At 39.1% G+C, this 23,049-nt stretch overlaps 1 protein-coding gene across 1 annotated transcript in view; it reads right to left on the bottom strand.

Annotated features, from left to right (window-relative positions):
* Positions 1 to 2,125: 2,125 nt before the first annotated feature.
* The window catches only part of lrrtm4l1 (leucine rich repeat transmembrane neuronal 4 like 1), a 37,467-nt gene continuing 16,543 nt past the window's right edge, over positions 2,126 to 23,049 (bottom strand). The window contains exon 3 of the mRNA XM_041059474.1: positions 2,126 to 2,191. Coding sequence (XP_040915408.1) covers positions 2,126 to 2,191 — 66 coding nt within the window. The remainder of the gene's footprint in view (positions 2,192 to 23,049) is intronic.

The raw sequence follows: 23,049 nt of genomic DNA, 5'->3' as shown, positions 1-23,049 counted from the left end.
GGCAGATTGGCCATCTGGACCTCTGAGCTGACATCTTAACATGTTCCAAGTGCAGTGAACGTGGAGCAAATTCACTGAGCAGGGCCCCCTCTTGAGATATGCAACACATTACACAAGAAGCGTAATTAGAGGGCTGGTGGGGCCCCGCACTGAACGTCACCGTGAACAGAACGGTCGAACAGAGATCAATGTTCTGCTCTCTAAATTAATGAGGCTAATGTGGATGTGACAGCCTCGTCACTGTAGATCCATGGGGAACAGGACAGATTTCAACGGGCATGAATGGAGACATGAACATGTGCTTCATGCACACGCACACACACACACACACACACACACACACACACACACACACACACACACACACAGAGCATGTACACAAAAAATGATTAATGAATATTTTAATTTGACCAATTCATATTGCTCACCAATAAAGTCATTATTTTCATTATAAAACATACTGTTGAAAGTGAACAAAGAATACAGCTGCTTACTAAATATCAACAAATTCAAGGGGGGAAAGCAGAAATTTACAATAGAAAATTACCATTTTCCGGCGTAGAAAGATTATGTTTGCAGGTGGAAACAAACAATTCACAACTAAATGCGTCTCAAATATAATTAAGAACTTATAATGGATGAAACACAAGCACACGCAGAACCTCACACAGCAACATCTGCAGTCTCTTCGAGGGGAGAGAGACGGACAGATTATTTTAAGGAAAGTGAAGCATGTATTAAACATAAGTCATAAAATGTAAAGCAGTGCTCAAAGTTATCTTTCAGACAAGGGCTTCCTAATGAAGACTGTCATTGCAAGATTTGTTCACAAAGACATACACGTTACACACATGAAAAAAAGCCTATTCGGTACCACAGCACCGCCTGGGCGTGAGAGGAGTTGAGGCTTCTTTTGATTTTTCGTGGATTTCTTTTAGGAGAACAAATCTGGATCTGTTACAACCCATGAGTTGGGAGAGCCAAAAGCCACAAATGCTCCGGCTCTTTGGTATTTGGTGTTTAAAATGGCAGAAACACATATTCATAAAGTACAACATTAACAACATTACAATTGCAGAAAAGTACATTTTACCCTTGATAGGAGCTTTTTCTTTTTTTTTCCCCTCTTTTGCCCTTTTCTGTCCTCCAAATCAAACTACGTCTTCGAGGTTTGATTGCAATTAGAAACAACTTAGAAAAAACTTAAAAAAAAAAAAAAAAAGCAAACAAACAAACAAACAAAAAAAACCTCACCAAAAGCCATTGGCTGGGGGATAGTTTTCTTTCGTCAGGCAACTTTTCACATGCTTCAAATAATCTTCCAGCTGCTGACTTGATTTCCACCTGATGGAGCAGGTTCCTCGTTACTGACAGGTGCACAGAAAATCAGTGACTCATTTCATAATTAAAATAATCCAGTGAGGCACATTTACATCGTCCTACCCTTTGATTAGTCTTTCTTAAAAAAAAAAAAAAAGAAATATGTTGAAAGATGATAACATGATGCTTCATATGGAATCAAAATATGTAAACCCACTTTAAGTTATACACAGCAGTGTTAGCAGAGCGGTCAGAGCTACTTGTTCAGTGCATTTTCATTAATGATTCATTGCTCAGTTTACACTTTTTAAAGCCTCTTGAATTTGTACAGTTGTCTGCCTGTGATTTTTTTTTTTTTTTTTAAGACAATGCCACGTTGTCCTCATGGAGACAATAAGCTATTAAAGTCTGTACAGTAATCTCCCATGTTGGTTGTGACCATCCATTAGTGCTCATGAGTCTTCCTCCAAAGCTCTGCTGTTCGCCATAGGACTGCATTTCCACAACCATCTGTGTCAGTATTTGTGTAGTGAAAGCATGATGAAATGCAACAAAGCTGATGACCAATGACCACAGGCCAAAAAAAAAGACGTTATAAAATCTTAAGAAAAAGTAAAAGACAGTATTATCTCCTCGTAGCCTTGGTCCATGGCTGTCCTTGATAGCATGGAGGAACATTTTGAATGTACTCGTCAGTGTGAATAATTGGAGTAGGATCCTGATGGGTTCTCTTCACATGTCTCTCTCCTGTATCCCTGTTTCACTGTGGTTTGCTGCACCGTCCAGAGCAGTTACTGTTGGGGGGTTAATGGATGGTAGGCACATCTCCCAGCCAGGCACCAGGTAGGGGGCGTGGACACGTGTACTCATTCTGCAAGGAAAGAAAAACAAAGACAATAAAGTTAAAGCCATTTAACAGCTGGTCTGTGCCAGTTACAGAGGTGGTGGTTACAATGTAAAGTTAATTACAGTGCCCAGTGGTTTGATAACAGTACAATGGGGCTGTGACAGTGCCAGCAAAGCAAATTAGGGTATGCAATTAAGCAGTTGATGAAATCTCATGTGCTTAGATAACTTGGAAGGCTGAGGTGGACTGACTTCATCCCAGTGTCTCACACAGATTAAATGAAAGCTCAACACGCACAAATCTCATAAGTGTTCGTTATGGAAATGTTAATTAAAGCTGAAGTTCAATTGAACCTGCCTATACTGTATCTTACAATGTATTTCCTACATATTGTATTTACAGATATTTAATGTAAAAAGCCTTTTATTCATTCACACAACAAGAATATTGACAGACTGGGGGGGTTGGAAGAGTGGCCGCTAAGGTCCAGACACTGCAAAATGGATTCAGACACAAATAATCACAGAAACAACTCTTATATTTACTGACTATGTAACCATATCTAAATATAAAGTAATAAGAAAAACAAAATGCTATGTTATTCAATACAGTTTCAATCATGCCAGAATACAGAGTCTGAACATGTGAATTCATTCCCAATGTAATGTATTGTTATACCTCTATACTGTACACAGCATAAAATACACGTAGTGGAAATAAACAGGCTCTTTCCTACCACATAGCATATTTGTATCATGAGAAATAGTAAATTAGAAATCCTGACAAGTGAATAATTTGGGACCTTTAAATGTCAGCGTTTTCCCACAGGTCAACTCAGGCTTGTTGAGACGTTGTTGCAAATTAGTAAGAGATTTTGACATTCTGCTCTCATTTAACAACCAAAAGCTTTGAATTGATCTCCACACCAGAAGAGGCAGAGGCACAGTTTGCCTTTAAGCATTTGTGCTCTGAAACCCTTTACTTTATGATTAATGTTTAAAAGAGTCTATTTGTTGCTTGGCTACAGGTAAATCCACAGTGCCTTAATAACATGAATGCTGTGAGTTTTGCCACGCTAAGCAATTTCTAAAGCTCTAAAGCGGAATCTGCTCGAAATTATCCCGGCTCAACTTTTTGCTGCTCAAGCTGAGATTGTTGTCAGTGTGAGGCAGATCTCTGTAACATAGGGCTCAGACGAGTATGCCCTGAGCAGAACTTTGATTTAAACGTTATCAAACAGGCTGACAAGTCTTCACTCAACTCTTTATCTACCTCTCAGGTGGATGCGAGTGAAGTGAAGACGGATGCACAAATTGCCATACCTTAGACAATTTCAGCGGAGCACAAAAACAGAAACAACACTGCAGCAAAAGCTCAGGCTGTGCTGTGAAAACATGCACATTAACGTCAGCTCTGATGCTCGCGACACAGAGACACAAAAAGCTGAGGCGTGACACGCTTTGCACGGACAGACACACACTGAGACAGAAACACGTCACCATGTCAGGTGGTGGAAAACGCTAGGATAAACGATGAACTTAGTCCATCTTACTTTTTGTCATGACACAGTATAGTCAGTAATATAGACACGTTTTGTCCCATTACAACTGATAATGGGTCATATGCTGGCAGTGACAGTGTTGTTAATCTGGTATAACTGAGGAAATAAGAAAAACCCATGATCCCATAAGTGATATGACTATATGTATTTATTGTTTATATTCAGTTATATAATCTTATTTTATCATTTGGTTTCAATCTCTGATACATCACAAGTAATTCAGCATTCTTCTGGCTACAAAGTATTTTCTTTTTCTCGGCTCATCAGCTTCAAATGCTCGCTTTTACACTGTGCCTTGTTGAACCTGAATCAATCCAATGTGCAGTCAAATGGAGTGACATGGCAGCAATTTGAAAGAAATTGCTGTCTTCCATCTCTTCCATCTAAATTCCAGGGATGTTCTTCACATGCTGAGCTGCCAACTGACAGCAGGAGCGCGCTGCTTGTAAGGCAGTGGTCACCAGGCCAACCGTTATGTTCGGGTTCATGCTCATTGTGCTTCCTTTGATGGTAAAATCCCCCCAGATTTTCACAAGAGCAAAACGTTAACCGATCATTTTATTTCATGTCATGTTTCTTGTTTTTCTGTTGTTTTGTTGCTGTCACAACATATTATGTAGTTATTTTAGCCCAGCTCAAATGTTTGTTTCATAGCTATCTGAGCTGTTGTCGGCAAAAAAAAAAAAACTCATTATGCTCCTTCAACATGATTTTCTTCAAGAGCTTGGCTAAATGAGGAGCATTGTAATTCACTCTGCTGCTCACACCTCTTCAAACACATGCACTGCAAACATCCATTAGTTGTTTAATGGCTTTAAGCCATAAGTTGGAGTTTTTTTTTTTGTTTGTTTGTTTTTTTGCTTTTACATCACTTTGCATGACAAGGCCAAACAGCTAAGTAAAGTTTCTGTCAACACCCTCAAACAATCCTCAGCACTTCTGCTGCCGGCATTCAAGGCACACCACTTGCTACCTTGATGGCAACAAAGAACACATGGTGCTGCAGAGTGAAGAGGAGGTTTTGCCAGGGACACGTGCTTCGCCTCTGCACTCGCTCAAAACTTTTGCTTTTGCAATTGAAGAAAGGAACTCAAATTCTCCACTGCTCTTCCTGTAATATTGTTTTCTGGGGAAACTGGGCAACACTAGTGGCCCCTCACAACAAGAGCTACACTGCAACCTGTATCTAAAGGAACACACACCTGCCTGGGATTAACCTCTGAAAATGCTGCTGCCACTGTGGGGAAAAACTGTGGGAAAAAAAATAGCACAAAAGTAGTTCCTCTCTAATAGCAAGGCCAAAGAAGCTTCCTCAGCTTTAGCCAAAGTGTGAGTTACGATGAGCTGACAGTGGCCAAGGATAAACTTGGGGAATATTCTGGTCAGGGCTCCTTCCTTCCCACCAATACAGGATGGCAGTGTGCGGCAGGAGTGTAGCTGTTGGTCATTAATACTGTTCAAGATCACAGAGCACCTCTGCCACTGCCTCAGAGCACAGCACATTCCAGGCATATGAAACGCCAGGGCTAATGTGATGTCCAGTGACAAGCCAATAGCTGTCAAGATACATCTTGAGAATCTGAGTCTGACTTAGAATTTTGGAGAGCGAAAAAGGATTTGTTTTACCTTAAGGACAAACACCCACTGTCCTTCGTGGATCTTGTCATCCCATAACAATCTACCCTCGGGAGTGTTGTCTTTGCACATGAACTATAGAAAAAAAAGAGGCCTTTCTATGCCTTCCTTCCCCACACATGAGCTTTTAGTCACTGGAAAAAGATGATGTGAGAAGCTGGCAGTGACTCTCCAAGTCTCAGACTGGACAACTTTCCCTCGATACTCAGAGATGACTTGGCCGATGTAGCTAGTCCCCTAACGCACTGTCACAGGGGCAGCCGCTCAAGGAGTGAAATCCTGAAAGGGACAGGCCTGTAACACTAGGATTGTCCCCTGCAGTGGTGTGCATTGCTTTGGAAACACAAAGCACGCCCTTGAAAGTTCAAGATACTGTACGAAGGCTCAAGGATTTAATCAGTGTACATGGAAGGTCCATTTTGGTTCAACAAAAATGGCAATGAGCCAGCGTTTTTTTTTTTTTTTTTTTTAACCACTGTCATTGTTCCTGCATGAAAACCCAATAAAGGCCAAATAAAGACCCTGCCCTCATTCTCAGAATTAGGTTTACAATGTGTAACCACTGACTCCGAGAAAGGACATCAGATAGCACAGCAGGGAATGAGCATGACACGTCTCCATCTATCCGAATTTTAAACAGATTTCCAGAAATTCGTCAAATGAAAATGCAAATTAATGTGCACTTCCATCCACTGCTGTTATGCAAATATTGGAAGATGAGAACATCAAGATAAACAGCTGGTGGCACTAATTCTACAGTCAACTGCCGTTAAACCACAGCAGAAGAAGAAAGCAGAACGATAATGTAATTAAAAGGGAGTCGTTCAAATCTCAAACGGTAATAAAAAGTGATTGAAATATGGTATTTATGTTTGATTTATGTTTTAATTTGAGTAATGTTGTACACTAGTCATAGCATCACACTTAGGAAGACTCTAATGTAATCCCTGTAAGTTCTGCAAAATGAGACCTGTGATGCAGCAGTTTTATTTTATACAAACCAAGTAAATCTGAGCGATATAATGTTTTAGTATCTGTGAAAAATTAACAGTGAACTTATTGACAACCCCACACAACTGAGTCCATACTCAGCCTGCTTTGATATCACTGAAAACACAACCAAACAACGCTAATATTCATAACCGAAAGGCACACAGTTATAAATGCTGTTTCCTTGATATGTAGGCATTCCAAAGGAAAACTGCTTCTAAGACCAAGTTCTGGTCTTTTCAAGAACACAGGTCACATGTCCAGAGCTGTCCCGAATTTCCTCCACCCCCTCTAACGCCTTTATGTGTTTTTAATTAGGATACTAATTAGCAGGATGCAAACACGATGTAATTAGTTTGCTCTCAGTCAGGACAGCTGGAAGTAACACAGACATATGCCAGCCACTTTCAAAGAGATCACAATGCTCTTACTCCACTCAAGGCTCCAATTACCCTGTTCTATCTGCCCACCCCGTTCATGCGAAGTTGCATGTTCCCTTATTTCCCTAAAGACCAGGAAAAGAAAGGCAGACACCAGGAGCTAGTCAGAGTACGTCAAGTCAATTCTTTGTGAAAAGTCAAGTAAATGAGACAAGTGAAATACTGTCTGCACTGCAACTTTGCTCTCGAAATCATTAGCATAACAAGGTCTGTGTATGAACATAGCTGCAACACAGCTGTTCATGTATGCCACATATGTGTAGCATGTCTTTACACGTCTGTGTTAAGATTCACACACTCACTAATCTCCACATATGATAAACACAAAGGACAGATTAAAGCCCCACAGCCGGGCTTATTTATGCTTAAAGTAAAACAACAATTATAGAAGGACATTCTTCCTGGGGAGCTGATGCCTGTATAAGCTCTTGATCTCTGGAACACAAATACTTACACCTTCTCTTAAGCTCTCCCTCCCTCTGTCTCTCTGACACACAAACACATAGTCAGTCGTGTGATTAATCACAACCAAGTGATATTTCTGGGCTAGTTGGGAAGATTGCCGTATTGATTTAGTTTTGTTTGATGTTTATTTATCTGGTGAGAGAATGTGAAAGTACAAAAGCCACAGTCAACAGAGACGACTATAAACATCTGCAGAAGTTGGTTTGAGGTAATTGGGATCAGTGTTCTGTGGAAATAAAATGTAAAATAATGGACTTAATACTAATGGTATGACAAGAAGTCATTCATATAACCAAATTAGAAATCAAAGGCTTCTAAATTTGTTATATTTGTTTTTATCTATGCCTCTGTAAAGCACTTTGTATTGCCTTGTGTCTGAAGGGATACACTTAAATATATGTGTGTGTGTGTCACAACTAATATATAAATTAAAAGGTAAATCATATATATACATAAATACATATATGTATGTACATAGGACGTAGTGCACATAAGATTATTCTTGTTTTGTAATGCATTCCCATCTCTTTTTAAATACATAAATACATGTACCCAGATTAATATTAGTGCTGACAGCATGAATGTATGAATATATAAAGAAAGTGCAAATTTTTTACCTCCAGCCATACTTTATGAGAAAATGCAAACTTTGCAATGACAGCATTCAGAATTTCGTAGGACACCGCTAAAGGAAAACAGATGGTAAGCAAACTGTACAGACAAAATACCACAAATGCATCATTAAAGTTTGCATGGAATCACTGGAGGTATGGCAAACAGAGGCTGAACGCCAGTCACTAGAAATAGTATTTTCATTCTTTCACATCTAGATTGTGCGTGAGGGTGAATACGTCATTGTAATGACCTCATCACCAAACTGAAAGAACAACTACAGCCGTACCAAGCCTGCAAAAACAATTATGTCAGTGTGTTGGGTAACTATAGCTGAGAGACAAGAAATATGTTTAACTAAGCTTAAATGTGTTTACCCTTTACACAAAATGTATTTCATTAGGAGAAGGAATGTACTGACCCACATCTAAGCAGGCCAGGGGGAGTAAGCCGCTCTAGAAGAACAGTATTTGAAGTTAAACAGAGAGCGATTCTGTATGTGTATGCATTAACCACAAGATGCAAACCGTGGTGTGAAGGTAGAGCCCCAAGATCTCCCAGAGGAAATCTGATGCACTGAGTTTGAGGCTCAGAACAAGCTGAACATGTCTTAATGAAATGTCTCTGTGTGTTTGCCTATTTATGTAAGCGCATGCACATGCATGTTTATCTGTGCTCGAGGGTCTTGATTTATGATGATTGTGATTTATGCAGGTGATGGATGGCCACATTAGGAACAGCAGGTCCCCACACCCCACTGGTCTCTCTCTGTATATACATCACGTGGCGCGGAATAAATCCTTTTTCACGTGTCTGGAACTAAAAGAAGAAGAAACATAAATAAATAAACTCTTGTTATACATGTGTACATGTATCATCTGAGGGATAATACCGAAAGAAGTGCATGCTGCTAGTGTAGTGGAAGACATGGCCACAACGTCTAATCTTTGATAATGTTTTGTTATAAACAGATTACAAGTTTGTTTTTTCTTTTTTTTTAAGTTTCATCACAGAGGTTCAGTGATCATCTGCTCTGAAATCATGAATACGCTCAAACGTCAGGAACGTAGAACAGTTTTGCTTCACAGACAACAGGATATTAAGAGGATCTTTCCAACTGAGATATGCATCAACTAACTGTCCCTCTCTTACAACCCTCGTTCTCTCTTTCTCCACCTCTTTTCCATGATGGTATTTCTATCACTCTCTCTCTCTCTCTCTCTCTCTCTCTCTCTCTCTCTCTCTCTCTCTCTCTCTCTCTCTCTCTCTCTCTTCTTCTCTCAAACTCTCTCTCTCACACTTGAACTTGTGAACTCTCCCCATTTCTTCATTATCTATGCAGGTACAGGCATGTTAACCTCAGCATTTTTGGATTTGGCACTTTTTCCTTTACCATTCCTCCACATCTGTCCTTCAAACCTGTGCAAATTATAAATAATTGACTTATTTTAGTTAATAAATTGAAAATCAGAGCTGTTTTCATTTCTTGGCTGATACATGGTCAGGAGCAGCTCCAGCTCTGTCGTGAATTTTGCTGTGGCATATAACAAACCACTGGGTGAGGAGCTAAAGCAGGAAGGAAGGAAACCGTGCAAAGTGTGTGACCCACCAGCAATTAACACTCGCATTTCCTTCACCCACCAGTTTGAAATAAACCAGAATTTTCTCTCCAGGGGTCAAACCTGCTACTGTAGAAAGCATCCTAAGAGGGGGGCATCACCAACTGGTCTGGAAACTGTTCTGTTCGGGAGTGTAGAGCCCTACAGAGAGTGGTGGGCCATGTGATCTACACTCTCCTCTCTGCAGGACTCATACACCAGAAGGTGAAGAACAAGAGCTGGAAGGATTATGAATGATCCTCACCACATGAACAACAGACTATCCTGGCCTTTAAACACCTATGTAGCCACAAGTCCAAAAGAGAGAGACTCAGAAAAACTTTCCTTTCTCAGACCATCAGGATGGTGAACTCTCCGTTCTCTTTATATCCTCAGTCTAGTCTCACACCTTGTCCTCTATGAGTCCATTGCATTGCCTTGTGCATTTGCATATTGACACTCTGCTCATTTCTGCTTGCTGCACATCCTCTTATCTCAGCTCAGGACATTCCCTCAGCTCTGCTCTGCAACTAACAATCAGTTTGGGTTTATGGACTTGTTTGAATAAAAATAAGTTTGTCCATCACCTGCCCACCTCACTTGTATTTGGGAATAATGGGTCTTGTCCAAGTAACAGGTAAAAAGAGTCAATGTGCTGTGTTTCCTCAAAGCTGCAAATGTGCCACAAAACTGTTTTCTCATTTTCTGTTATTGACATTTATTTTAACATGAGAAATGGACAAGTGTTAGACCGTAATGACTTGCTGGATGAAATAAACCAATAATAACTAATCAAGAGAGGAAAAACTCACACTCCATTTCTGTGATCAGGGACAATTCAATTAATCAACATTTTATAAGCATGAATAACTCATTACCGGAGCCACACAAGGGAACTGAGAGTCAGGTCTGTGATTTCATGTAACACAGTGCAAAACTGTGCAGCGACAAGTCGGTCTTACAAAAATGTTTGTGTCCAATGACGTGAGGAATTTTCACTTTCGTTGTCACTGTATCTTTACTTCTAACACACACTCAGCAAACATCTTAATACGGATCAAAATCTGTACTTGGTGACCCATAGAAATTCAATTCAGACCTGTCTTGCTGCAATACAATACATTTGAATATGATTAAGTAGGATAGAATTGTTGTAAACACTTTTATTATTCCATTATTTCTACTGGACAGTATTTTGGCCACTGGTTGCAGGAGGGGATTGTTGGCATCAGTAAGAAAGAAAGATGTAAATTAAAATGGACTCCTTCACATTGTAATAATCATGATAAAAACCTTTTGAGGTGATTAATTACATTCTGTTTGGACAAATATTGACACAAACTCATAATGCTGTGCTACTGTAGTTTATATGGTGTATATGCAGTGTCTTTAATCATTGATTTTGACCATGAAGAGCTGTTGGTGAGTTGAGAATACTGTATACTGATGGGTCTTTGATGGCAGTGTTACAGTTGGCTGTAGGTAGAATAAACAGAAAAAGCGTTCCTTCAACGGAATCACGGGCAGCTGAGAGCCACTTTTAAAATGAAATACAGTAGTTTATTTGAAGGCCTTGTCCATGAGTTGTGTGCTCATTTAACTGTGATTTGACCTGACTGTGGTGAACTGAAAAGTTATTGTATCTTTACTTTAGTTTGAGATAGAAAGCCCTGATTTTATTTTTATAGTGTATAGCTGCTATATCACCGTGGGGTGTCCAATTAGACCAAAGCCTTTACCTTTAATGACCCTAAGTTTTTTTGTCCTTTAGTACGTGTCTTCTTTAAAGATTTGACAGCTTTGTGAAGAAAAAAGACTTTTCATTTCAAAGAAGAAGGTGTGTCTTTTTCCTATTCACAATAACACATTCAGAATGGATTCATTATTCAAGAATGGAAAAGGCCACTTATCTGGGGTATTTAGTGGCTTTGCTACAGCCTCTTCCAACGAACATAAATGTTAGTTAACTGGAAGAAAAATATACCACAAACCTTTTTAAGCAAACATATTTCCTGGTTCCAGCTTCTCAGATGGGAGAATCTGATGCAGTTCATCATTGTACATGATAATAAACTGAATAGAAATGTTGGTTGGACACTTTTGAACCAAAACGATTGATTAATCAAGAAAACAATTAGCAGATTCATTGGTATGAATGACAAACCCATGAAGATGATCAAACTTTTGTCTCTCTTTCAGATTAATAGAGAACTTCATAACATACAGTACCTCTCATTCACCCATTCACGCAAACACTTTCACACCGATGGCTGCTCAGCTGCCAGGCAAAGCACTGTCCTACCCACTGGGAGCAACTTGGAGTTCAGTGTATTGTTCAAAGGCATGTGGACAGGAGGGGCCGGAAACTGCCAACCGTGCGATTAATGGATGACCAACTGCACATCCTGACCCAGAATTCAGCCGTGTGTTTGTGTTAGTTTATGGTTTACCATTAGCAAGCAAACCCTAGTTAAACTGTTATAGTTGTAACTAAAATACTAAAACGCAAACGTTATTTTTCTTTGAGCAGCTTTGTTGGTTATCGAACAGCTTCAGGTGCATTACCAGCAGCTCTGAACTGGAGTAGATTGGAGAGGTTTTCAAGACTGACTGCTTTGCCTTGGTAAGATTTGTGATCTGGTCACCAGAGACTCATATATGTGGCTCAATGAAAATTACAGTGTATTAAATCTCATCTGTGTTCAATCTCCAACACAGACAGCTGAAATGACTGGTGTAATGGAGCCATAAAGTCAAATTTGTGCCCGTTGACACGACTATTTCAGTTCCAGACAACAACCTGTATCTATTTATCTCATTCATGTAATCCTTTCACCCTGGAAAAACAATTTTCTCATTTTATTGTGTACAGGGCATTTGCATTTGAAGACAATGGTTGCAGATTATATGAAATCACAGGAGGCCAGGCTCAGCATGAATGGTGCCTCACTCAGTTATATTTTTGGCGCTTGCTGAAAAAGGAGAAAAGAGTTACTCTCTCACTTCCCCGCCCCCAAATCTAAAATGGCTTTGACCTTTTGATCAAAGGGCTGCTTGTCAAAAGCTTTCTATTTGCTCTGATAAGGATCAGGGTTGGATTGTATCAGTTATTTCATGGAACTGTCTCCCAATTTGATGACATATAATTTTTATCTTGGTATTGCGATGTGTCAATTTTAATGTTTTGTGTAGCTCTGAGAGCCAAGATGTTCATGATCCCTCATTAGTTTCCTGGTTTGAGTGAGAGTAGATAAAAAAAAAAAGACATCTAAAACTCACATTATACAAAAGAGGATCTCTCTAACAAAATGGAGACATGCTATGGAAACTTAAATGCATCCTCATTAATCCGACAAAACACAAATACAGTTTTGTCTCCAGGCTACTCTAGTTTTCTGGTCAAAAGGACAAACGTTTAAGTTTTATTTGTGCAATTTTGTTTAGCTTAATTCATTAACTTAATTTCTGACAATACCCTGTCATGCTGAAGCAGCAGTGCCAGTAACAAAAATGTGTTTTACTGTGTTTAATGTCTTTGGATTCAAATGGAAACTACAAGACGTGTTTGTTGTCTTTCTGTCCTTTGTTAAAAGTTTTTCATGCAGATCTTGTTCACATTCTCCAAATCATCTGCGACTTTGTGACATAATAGGACTTGATCCTGAGGAACTGCCAGATGGCTGCAGGAGACATCTTTTTCATTTCCCTCCTCTTCCCACTGGAGTGGCTGTTGACACTTGCCTGAGGGTGCAATAGTGCAATTAGCACTCCTACTGCAACTACTACTGACAATGTCATACTAAATAGCGGGCGTAATGTGACATTTAACAGAAAATGGAATGCAAATGATATCATGATCCTGAACGTGATACCTTGAACTTTTCAAGCACCTTGGTATAGAAACACTATCCGCATGTCAACCAATCCCAGTTTACTAAAACTGAAAAGCCTGAAACTGGAAATGTTGTGTATCTGATGAGCAGCTCTGTTAACCAGGAAATGTAACCCTTTTTACACACAAGTAACAATGTTCACAGCCATTTACTGTTCAGCTGATCCCCAATTTATAACCTCAGACTGGTCCTTGAAATTTAATCTACACGTGTTTGCTTTTTGAGTGGAGATCTCCTGTGTGGTGTTGTGTTAACACGCTTTGTGTGAAGTCATGGGCAGTAAAGCTCATCATGGGTAACCACTTAAAGGGTTTCTCACATCATTAGTTTTTACAAGAGCTAATTTAAAGGAGAGGCTAATCATTATATTAATTAATCATATGTTTAAGCCAGAGCTCATGGAAAAAGGCTAGTAATTTGGCAAAAATAACCACTGTAGCAGTATGTAAGTGTTATATGAATAACAAATGACTGTAACTTTACAGAATTATCCAACTAAAGTGAGGCAATACAGTGATTTCAAGTTGCATTTTAAGTACCTGAATCCAAGAACAAAATCTGCATCTGCTACATTACGACTTGGCCTGGTGATGAAATGGATAATATTAAAATTTACACTGATGAGCCAAAACATTATGCCTGCTTAATGTGCTGTTTGTCCTTCACGTGCCGACAGAACAGCCACAGACTCTTCACTCGTCGTCTAATGCGTCCCAGAGCTTGTTGTTCACCACTGTGGCAAGATAATCAACGTTAATCAATGTTTCGGCTCATCTGTGTGTGGCAATGTGGTGATGTGATACGATACTGCAACGATCATTATTATTATTATTACTTATTGATTGACCTGTATATTCCCATTTATTATTCTTCCTATTTATTATTTATCATTTTAATAATGAATGAATCGATTAGTTGACTGTTGTACCAGAACTATACTGTTACACACTTGATACTCACCTAAAAATCAGACTGAATTGTGAATTGAGTTTGTGAAACTGTGCACAGCAACCTGTACAGCTTGACACTCACGTCATCCACACAATTTCTGTGGCAGTTTCATTTCCTCATTCTTAATACTGCCTGCCTTTTCCAAACCAGGGACACAGCCTTCAATGAGCGACTGGTATTGTTATTTTTTATGTTTCATAATAGGTGCAGGCTGTAATCATGTGGCATTACAGTACATGTAAACAACAATGTTGTTCATCAGTCTATGATAATTGGAGTGTTTCACTAAATACAGGGGGGAAAAAATCTAGTAAATTTTAGGTCAGAACTTCAAAAGACAAAGCACAGTTTTTTTTCTCAACAATGGCATAGAATGTAAACTTTTCAAACTAACAGGGGTCACTCTAAGTGGAAAACCAACTTTAGGCAGCATTACTCTTTCTACAATGAGGAGTGGCCTCCATGGGTGGCTGTGGCTGCTGCCTGATTCCAGTAAATGAACATTATGCCTATAGGGCACCATTAAAAAATATGTGATCTCCATAAATGTCTCTGCTCCCTTCTGAAAACCGCATTTTAATAATTCAAACATTTGCAGAGAAAGAGCCAGAGCCTTATGAAATTAAAATTAATGTGACGAGAAAAAAAAAAAAAAACATACTGCAAATACAGTGTATTTTCAGCAAAAGAAGCAACTAACAGCAAAAAGATCACAGACAAGGCCATTAAGCACAAATCATGTTGTACAATACCCACAATAATATATGATGAAGGACTCCAGACAAAAAAAATACGTATTATGAGACAAACTGATGACAGGTTTTAAAATGACCAAGGATAAGCACCATAATGTTTCTTCTCCATGTAATGATGCACTGAGCCTGAACATCCTTGATATTAGAAAAAACAAAACTCATATTTTCTAACTTGTATTCAATGGATATGTTTTCACCTAATAGGCTGAGAATGTAAAATGGTGTTCTGTGCCACACTGCAGTATAAACTCTTATTGTTAAGTTATGAATTCACACACTAAAAAAAGTCCTAAAAAAGTCTAAAACTGGAAGATACTGACTTGATCTGACTGTCTGGAAGGTGGATTTTTGTCCCGCATGTTCAGTGTAGTCACAACAGATAGGACCTGATTTACGAGCAGCACAGACAGGAACAGGTCTGCAACTGTAATGCTTATTCTCAGTGAATTTCTTGGTCTATAAAATGGTGAAAAATGTCAAAGACTCTGAGCCCAGTCTGACTTCTCCACAGGGCTTGTTTTCTCTGACCAACAGTCCAAAACTCTGTCAGTCAAAAGTTTTACTATAAATGTACTTTGTACCAAGAAGAGCAGCAGAACTGTACAAACTATAAGCTGGATCTCAGTCATTTTTTTGCTTGAAGATGAAACTGTATTCTGATCAATGATCAGAATAGTTGCTGATTGATTTTTTGTCAGTCATCTAATCAACTAATTGTTTTAGCTTCACACAGGAGAACTAATTACAGCGACTGATGACTCAACATACATTTGGCATCTAAGTCTTATCTTGAGACTTGAAAATAATTGGAGCCTATCCTGTAATCACTTCTTTCTTCAGTCTGAAAAACTGGAAAGTTTTGCCTCTCCAAAAGGTTAGGTCACAACTGATCAATTATCAAAATCTGTTGCTGATAATTTTCCTATTGATCAACTCATCAGTTCCAGCAGTGTATTACTGCTTCACTGCTTCCGGTGCATGAAGTTGCAGGGAGGTGCTGTGTGAGCCTGTGTGGGCTGGGGTGTTGTTCATTTTAATTACACTCATCTGTGTGGTGTAGTCGTGTCACGATACCCTTGGTTACACTTATTCCCATTCACTATCTGAACATTTTAGTGTATGTACATGTTTGTGCCAGCTTTGCAGTTATAAATACTGAGGCAGAATAAGATGTTTGTGTGTTTTCGACAGAACAAGTGAAGGTGGGTGGGTTGATGCTTCTGTTATCTGAGGATGAAGTATACAGTGGCTGCCAAAGCCTGCGGTAAAAGGGAAAGGGGGGCAGGTAGGAGATTATAAAATTCAATTTAGGGCAATAGAGGGGGTGGATCTTTTATATAAGGTGCCACTGAGCTGTTTTCCCCTTTTCAGTCTGAAACACAAACACACACTCACTTTTAGAATCTTCTCTTTCTGTGTTTTTGTTGTGATATCCAGTAAAACAGAAGATCCCTATTTGTCTTAGCTGCAGGGAAAGGCCAGGCTGCAGATGCTGCTATTAATATACCACTCATTGGGGTTTTTGTTGAGTATGTATGACTGTTATTGCTGCATGTAGGATGACGGTGGGGGTGGGGTGCGGTGGGGTGGGGGTTAGCAAGCCTCGGGTAAAGAGCCACGTTTGCAACATTTCAGTGTAGGCATCATCATCCAGCACAGCCTCTGTAGGGAGGAGTTCTTTTGAGGATGACCCAGCAATCGAGGAAGAGTGCATGAAATTGCATCTGTGAGATAGTTAAGAGGCTGTTGCACTGAATAAGTGGAAATACTTCTCACCAAGGGTTTTTTGCTGGCATTGTCGTCTGAGCAGCTGTTCTCACCATCTACATTTTTAAATGATGACAAAAAAAAAAAAAAACAACCAAGATGTTTTCGGTTTTTCTTGTTCTGTCAGCCAGAAAAACACTTGAGCCAAGCAATGGAGAACGTATATCTTGCCCTCATTAGCTCCCCGTCGTCATTAATAACGGTTCATTTATTGGCTGACGGGAGCAGCATGATCTTGCTCCCATCGAGCGTAACGCCGGGAGTTTAGAAACAGCACTGAACAGTAACAGAAAGCTTTCTATTAACCATAAAAACCTCTTAATAATTCAGTTTTTTTAAACTCTATCTTGCTTGATCACAAAAATGATGAACTTAATAATTCAAGACCAGAGAGGATTTCATGATGCACACATTAAACGCTGCTGTTTCAGTGCCTGCAAGGAAGAATTTGCGGGGAAAAAAGTGAGAGAGCAAATGACTTATCTGGAATCTGGAGTATGAGACCTACTGTATATTCATTGAGATCTCTCTCTGCGGTGTACGCTTACTTGTGCTTAAGCTCTTAATAGTTCCTTAAAACTGATGAGGTAAAGGGGAGAGGGAGCGGAAAATGAAAGTGTTCTTCTAAATGGTTTTTGGAGGAATGCCTGTCAAGTGGAACGGGACTTGAGGGGAAATTAGCCAGGGGACATGCAAAGTGAGTGCTGTGGCTGGCTGTGTGACATCCTTCTCTCTTCAAAGCTGTCTGAGCAGGGGTGGGTGGGTGGGGAGGGGGGGGTACCGGCACAGTATCTCTGAGATGCAGGGAGTGCTTGAGGAAAAGACCAGAGAGAGACGGTGAACTGGCAAATCAGGGTTTTTTTTTTCTTTTTTCTGTCTCTCACAAGAGACAATCACAACCTCAGTTACCCAGTGCTGATTTCTTACACTGTTTTTGTGATTGTGTTTCCCATGATATTTCTGTTTACTAGTCCTTTTAAAGTTGTACATGCTGCTCTTGGATTTCAATCATCTATCATACTGATTAATGATGACTGTGGTCTGTGGACCGTGGCCCTCATAAAAGCACATTACACAACATTAAACAACTTCTAACTGAAGTAATAATAATAATAATAATAATAATAATAATAATAATCTTAACTTTTATTCATATCCAGAAGTGCTATTGTCACAGTATATGACAATAGCGTGCTGAAAGTTCAATCATGCTTTAGTTGCTACAAGCAGATATTGTATTGTTAGGTAGAATATTTTAAATAGAAAACAAATGAAATGTGTAGTCAGAAGACCTCATTATAATAATAGGAAACATAATTCGGTCCCTATTATGTTTTCAGACAAGATGGCATCAGTCAAGACTGTCAGACTATTTCCTGTATTTGCATGTTAACTTGCAGCACCTGGCAGCATGGAGGTGAAGGTTGCTTGAAATGTGACTGCAGAACATCATTTGCCTCGAGCGGACTTCACCTGTTGCACTTGAACACCCACAGTCTTATCCCGAAGATGCATGACATTTGCCTTCACTGCTGCAAGAGTACAGCTGCATTTTTTAAAAATTATTTTTATTAGGGAGATGTAGGCTGATGACTATTCACGTTTCCAACATTGAAATGAAAAACTATACAGTAATCTAAAGATGGGTTATTGTCCACAAGGTTGAAATGATTTTTTTTCCCAGGTTCCTGGAGAAACATGCTTTAATGGTGAAGAATTCACTACAGTCAAGATCATTATAAATGATGATTGGAACAGGGACATTCTTAGAAATGACATGTATCTATGAAGGCAATTTTTGTAATTCGTATGGCCTTCATCAGTTGATTAATGAGCCCACAAGGCTTACAACTACGACCCAAACCATTATTGATTCATTTCTCGTCTCAGACAGGATGAAAATTACTAACAGCAGTGTCACTGATGTCGTCTTAGTAATCATTTTTTAACAACTGTGACTATTAAAGAACAGAGAAATGTCTTTTTCTTTTACCAGAGTAAATGAAAACACCATAGCTATAATAAAGCATAATAAAGCCACTGGCTTGGACAACATTACTGCCAGGTTTCTTCAGCTCCTCTCCTATAATGGTGCAATGAGGAGATTCAGCTCCTCATTGCACTATATATAGCTCATATACTCCGATCAGCCACAACATTAAAACCAGTTCCCGGTTTTAATATTGTGTTTGATTGGTGTAAGTAATCTGTCTATTAAGCAAGGGAAGGTTCCAACTGATTTTACGAGTGCTTGAGTTATTCCACTCAATTAAAAAGGCAATAAATCGGATAAAGGAAACTAGAGGACGATTTCAATTTTTCCAGTTTTACTGTCAAAGGTCAGGGAAAGGATCATTCATGAACAGACTGAAGAATATTTCACAAGTCGAAACATGTCGTATGAGTTACAGTCAGGATTTAGAAGAATTCATTCAAATGAAACTTGTATTTTGCATTTAACTGAAAGCAGCAGGAGGGAGGCAGACACAGGCAAGCTCTGTGCCATGCTCCTGCTGAGCTCCAAGCCTTTGATACAACAGACTATGGGATCTTGTAGTATAAATTCAGGGCTATAGCAGTGATCAAATAGGTTTAGTGCTATCTTGCTGGTAGGTATCAAAAGGTGGATGTTAGTGGGATGTTATGGTTCTAGGTCTATAAATTGTGGGGTATCCTGAGGCCATTTTACTTTATATCGTGGCTTAAAATCTGCCTGTTCATGTGACCTCTTTCTTTATGCAGATGATGCTGTTTTGATAACATCTCATAAACATAAAACTATTGTTGAAAAATTGTGCCAAGGTGGAGAAGATTGTTGTTGGTTCCCTGATTATAAATGTTCTCTCCATTTAGAGGAAACTGAGAACATTATATTTGGGTCACAAGTCAAGCTAAGACAGTATCCCGAATTTCCAGTAGAGGTAGGTAGTAATAGCAGCTATAACTGCTGTTAATTATTTAGGTTGAATCTTCAGTAATCAGCTCTCAGAAGAGGCCATGGTACTAAAAGCACATAGGAAAAAAAAGGATTTTTAGCAAGGAAAGCAACCCTGGAGTAACAGTAAAAATTCTGGCTGGGACTTTAGTTCAGTGTCACCTTCTGTTACAGCAGTTGTCCCTGACTCATTAAAAACAAACTGCAGACTGCCCAAAAGAAAGGTATTAAGGGTATATCTAAACTTTCTCCTTGTCCACATCTAGGGCTGGCATATTTTCAAAATCTCAATTTTCCTACAGTGAAGAGAAGAATTATCCAAATTAAGACTTTCAAAAGAATACAGCTCCATTTTATTTAACCACTTTAGTCTCATCACTTATGCAACAAGAGGTGGTTTAACTAATGTTATTCATTCATTAGTTCAAAACTTCCATAGGCATAATGCATTTTTATACTCTGCTCTGCTGCTATCTTGACCTTGCAAATAAGAGGGGTATTAAAATTAACAGAAAAAGAAAAGTGTTATTTGTCTCTTGGTCTTGAGGATTTGTTTGTATTTCTGTTTATTTATTTATTTGGTATTACATGTGTTTTGACAGGTCTTGCCTGACTTGAACATCTACCATTTTATCCCCCTTGACCTTTCAGAAAACCACAACAGAAACAAAGTTGAGCTTTCTTGTGTTTTTATCCTTAGCAGTGCCCTTTTATAGGGGGACTGGGTAAACAGCCTGCTATCTACTTTTACTGTTGTCAAATAAATCTATCTATAAAACATGTTTGCTGTTCCAAATTATCTGTATATGAATGTAAATGTGTTTTCCTGGTGAAGAAATTACTCATATACAGTATGTAGTAACAGAACCTCTTACAATAACCTTCATTTGCTCGTGGAAAATGTGCCATTTAGGCTTAAAACATGACAGTTTATAAAGCACACACCACAGGTTTTTATCGGCTAATGGAGGGAGAATCTACAGTATATGAATAGTATTGATTGAACCGAAATAGAGTTAAACATTATTGTGACACGATCACTTGAACCTCAAACTGGATAGTGACATATTATAGTCATGGATTAGAAAGCTGATTATCAACAGAGGACTATTAAATGGTGAGACCTACCATGTTCAAGTTGAAAACATATTGTATACTGTAGCACTGATTGTGTATTTGGAATATTTTAACGCTAAATATGGATCGCCCACATCAGTGTTTTCAGTTGTTTCGTCTGATTAGACCTCTTGTAATGACTGTGTGGGCGTGTACAGACTGCACTTGATTGACATTTCCCTGACTCAGGAAAAGGTGGTACAACTCACACCTTTATGAAAATGCTGCACTTACACTGTAACAGTGGAACAGGGAATAAATGGACGGTTGTTCCAGCTTTTGTTCCAGGATGGTTACCCTTGTTGCTAGCACTATACTCAGAGCAGATAAATGGAAGTGTAGCCCACTACATAATTATAGCTGTGCCTTAAGTTAAATCAAACACAACGGGGATGAAGAAATTGAGGAAAACACGCAATTCAAGTTATTTTTTCTGACCAGTATTAATTTTACATGTATAGAAGGAATAAAATGCTTTTTTAAATCAGTCAGTCATAGAAAAGTTCTAAATCAAAGCATTTTTAGTTATGATATATAACGGATGTTACTTGGTAATATTCAAGTATAATATAGCAAGTAGATGTATTGATAACTGCAAAGTGGTATGTCAGACTGCTGGTAAGCCACATCTGATAATGTTTTGATATTGAACTGACGACTTGGTGATGATAGTTCACAGCTTTGCACTACACTATAGCTGCTTGAACTAATGTTCACATTAGCCCCTGAGGGGGCTGTTTTTGAACTCTTTTGGATTTTGTGAAACATTTTACCCTCTGTACTCTTTGTGGGCTGTTTTTAAATCCTCATTATGTTATTCTCATTTGGTTTCTTGAGTGCTTCTCAGCATTTCTTGTTTTATTTTGAAGCCCTGTACTTCCTGTCTTTGTCTGGTTTCCCGCCTTTGTGATTGTCTGCCCCTCCCTAATGTGATTCACCTGCTGCCCATTACCCCGTGTATATAAGCCTCCTCCCCTGTTCCTTTGTCAGTTTGTCAGTCCTTCTGTCTGTGTGTTACTAGTATTTTGCCAGAGTCTTTTCTTGCCATATTTGTACCTGCTGTTTATCTACTGCCCTGCCCTTGGTGTTTTGAGTTTTGGACTTTTGTTTCTGTTCTTGAAGTTTTCTCTGTCTTGGATAATATTTTTAGTTGTTTAAACTTTGTTTCCAGGCCCTGGGCTTTATCCAGTGATTCAGAGTTTAAATAAAAGGACTTTATTTCTTTCACCTCCCGGTATTCCCGATGGCCAATCCGACAACGGCACAGCCCCATGCATTTTAAAATCCTTCTTAGTGCCTGTATACTTATCACAGTATCATCCACCATACTTAATAACAGCAGAATCTCAGCATGTCTAAACCCAAGCATGAAGTAGAGCTTAATCAAATCGTGTAAATGAGCCATATTCCTCAATTTATCCATTCTCTGCACACCATTTCCTCATTCAGCTTAACTACACTACTATCGATGATTTTGATTTGAATCAACTCTATCCCCCACCCAACTTTTTAAGACGTGGTTAATTATGTAAGTTACGATGCAGCTCTGCTGATTTAAAAACAGCATTCTTTTAAATCACAATTTTGATGTTCCAATGATTAATCCTTCCAATGTACCAAAGACAAACAGTATAGCTGATTTTAGTGTTAGCATAAGATTAGCCAGAGCTGACGGCTTTGCAGTTATTTTGGGACCACTTTGTTCAGTCAGAAATTCCTAATAACCCCTACTCAAGAAAGCCTGATCTGTATTTCACATTGAACTGCTTACATTTACATTTTGTACAGTATGATGTGAATGCAGCGTTAGAGAATGGATTTTGGTGATCTCAGCAAATGCCCAGCATAGCGGCGTCCAACTTCAGCCTGAGCTGAAGTCTAATCAGCCAGAGTAAATGATAACACCTGTCTGGGTTTGCAGGGGCTTTTAAGTTTCCAGCCTCTAAACCTGCAAAAATCAAAGTGAAAGAGACAGCGAACTGTTCAAACTGTTTTCCTGCTGGGCTCTGACACCGTTCTGCGCCAGTCTTGACAATACCTCACTGAATCCTAGCCACAGCAGGGTAAATGTGTTATGTTGCCTTTTGTTCTTCCACATTGCCATCCACAGGGACTGCTGGCACTGCAGAGAGTCATAATAAAAGGCACAGCCAGCTGTGCTGGC

Source organism: Toxotes jaculatrix, chromosome 16 (assembly GCF_017976425.1).
Source record: "Toxotes jaculatrix isolate fToxJac2 chromosome 16, fToxJac2.pri, whole genome shotgun sequence".
NCBI lineage: Eukaryota > Metazoa > Chordata > Actinopteri > Toxotidae > Toxotes > Toxotes jaculatrix.
This window is presented reverse-complemented; position numbering and strand designations above follow the sequence as displayed.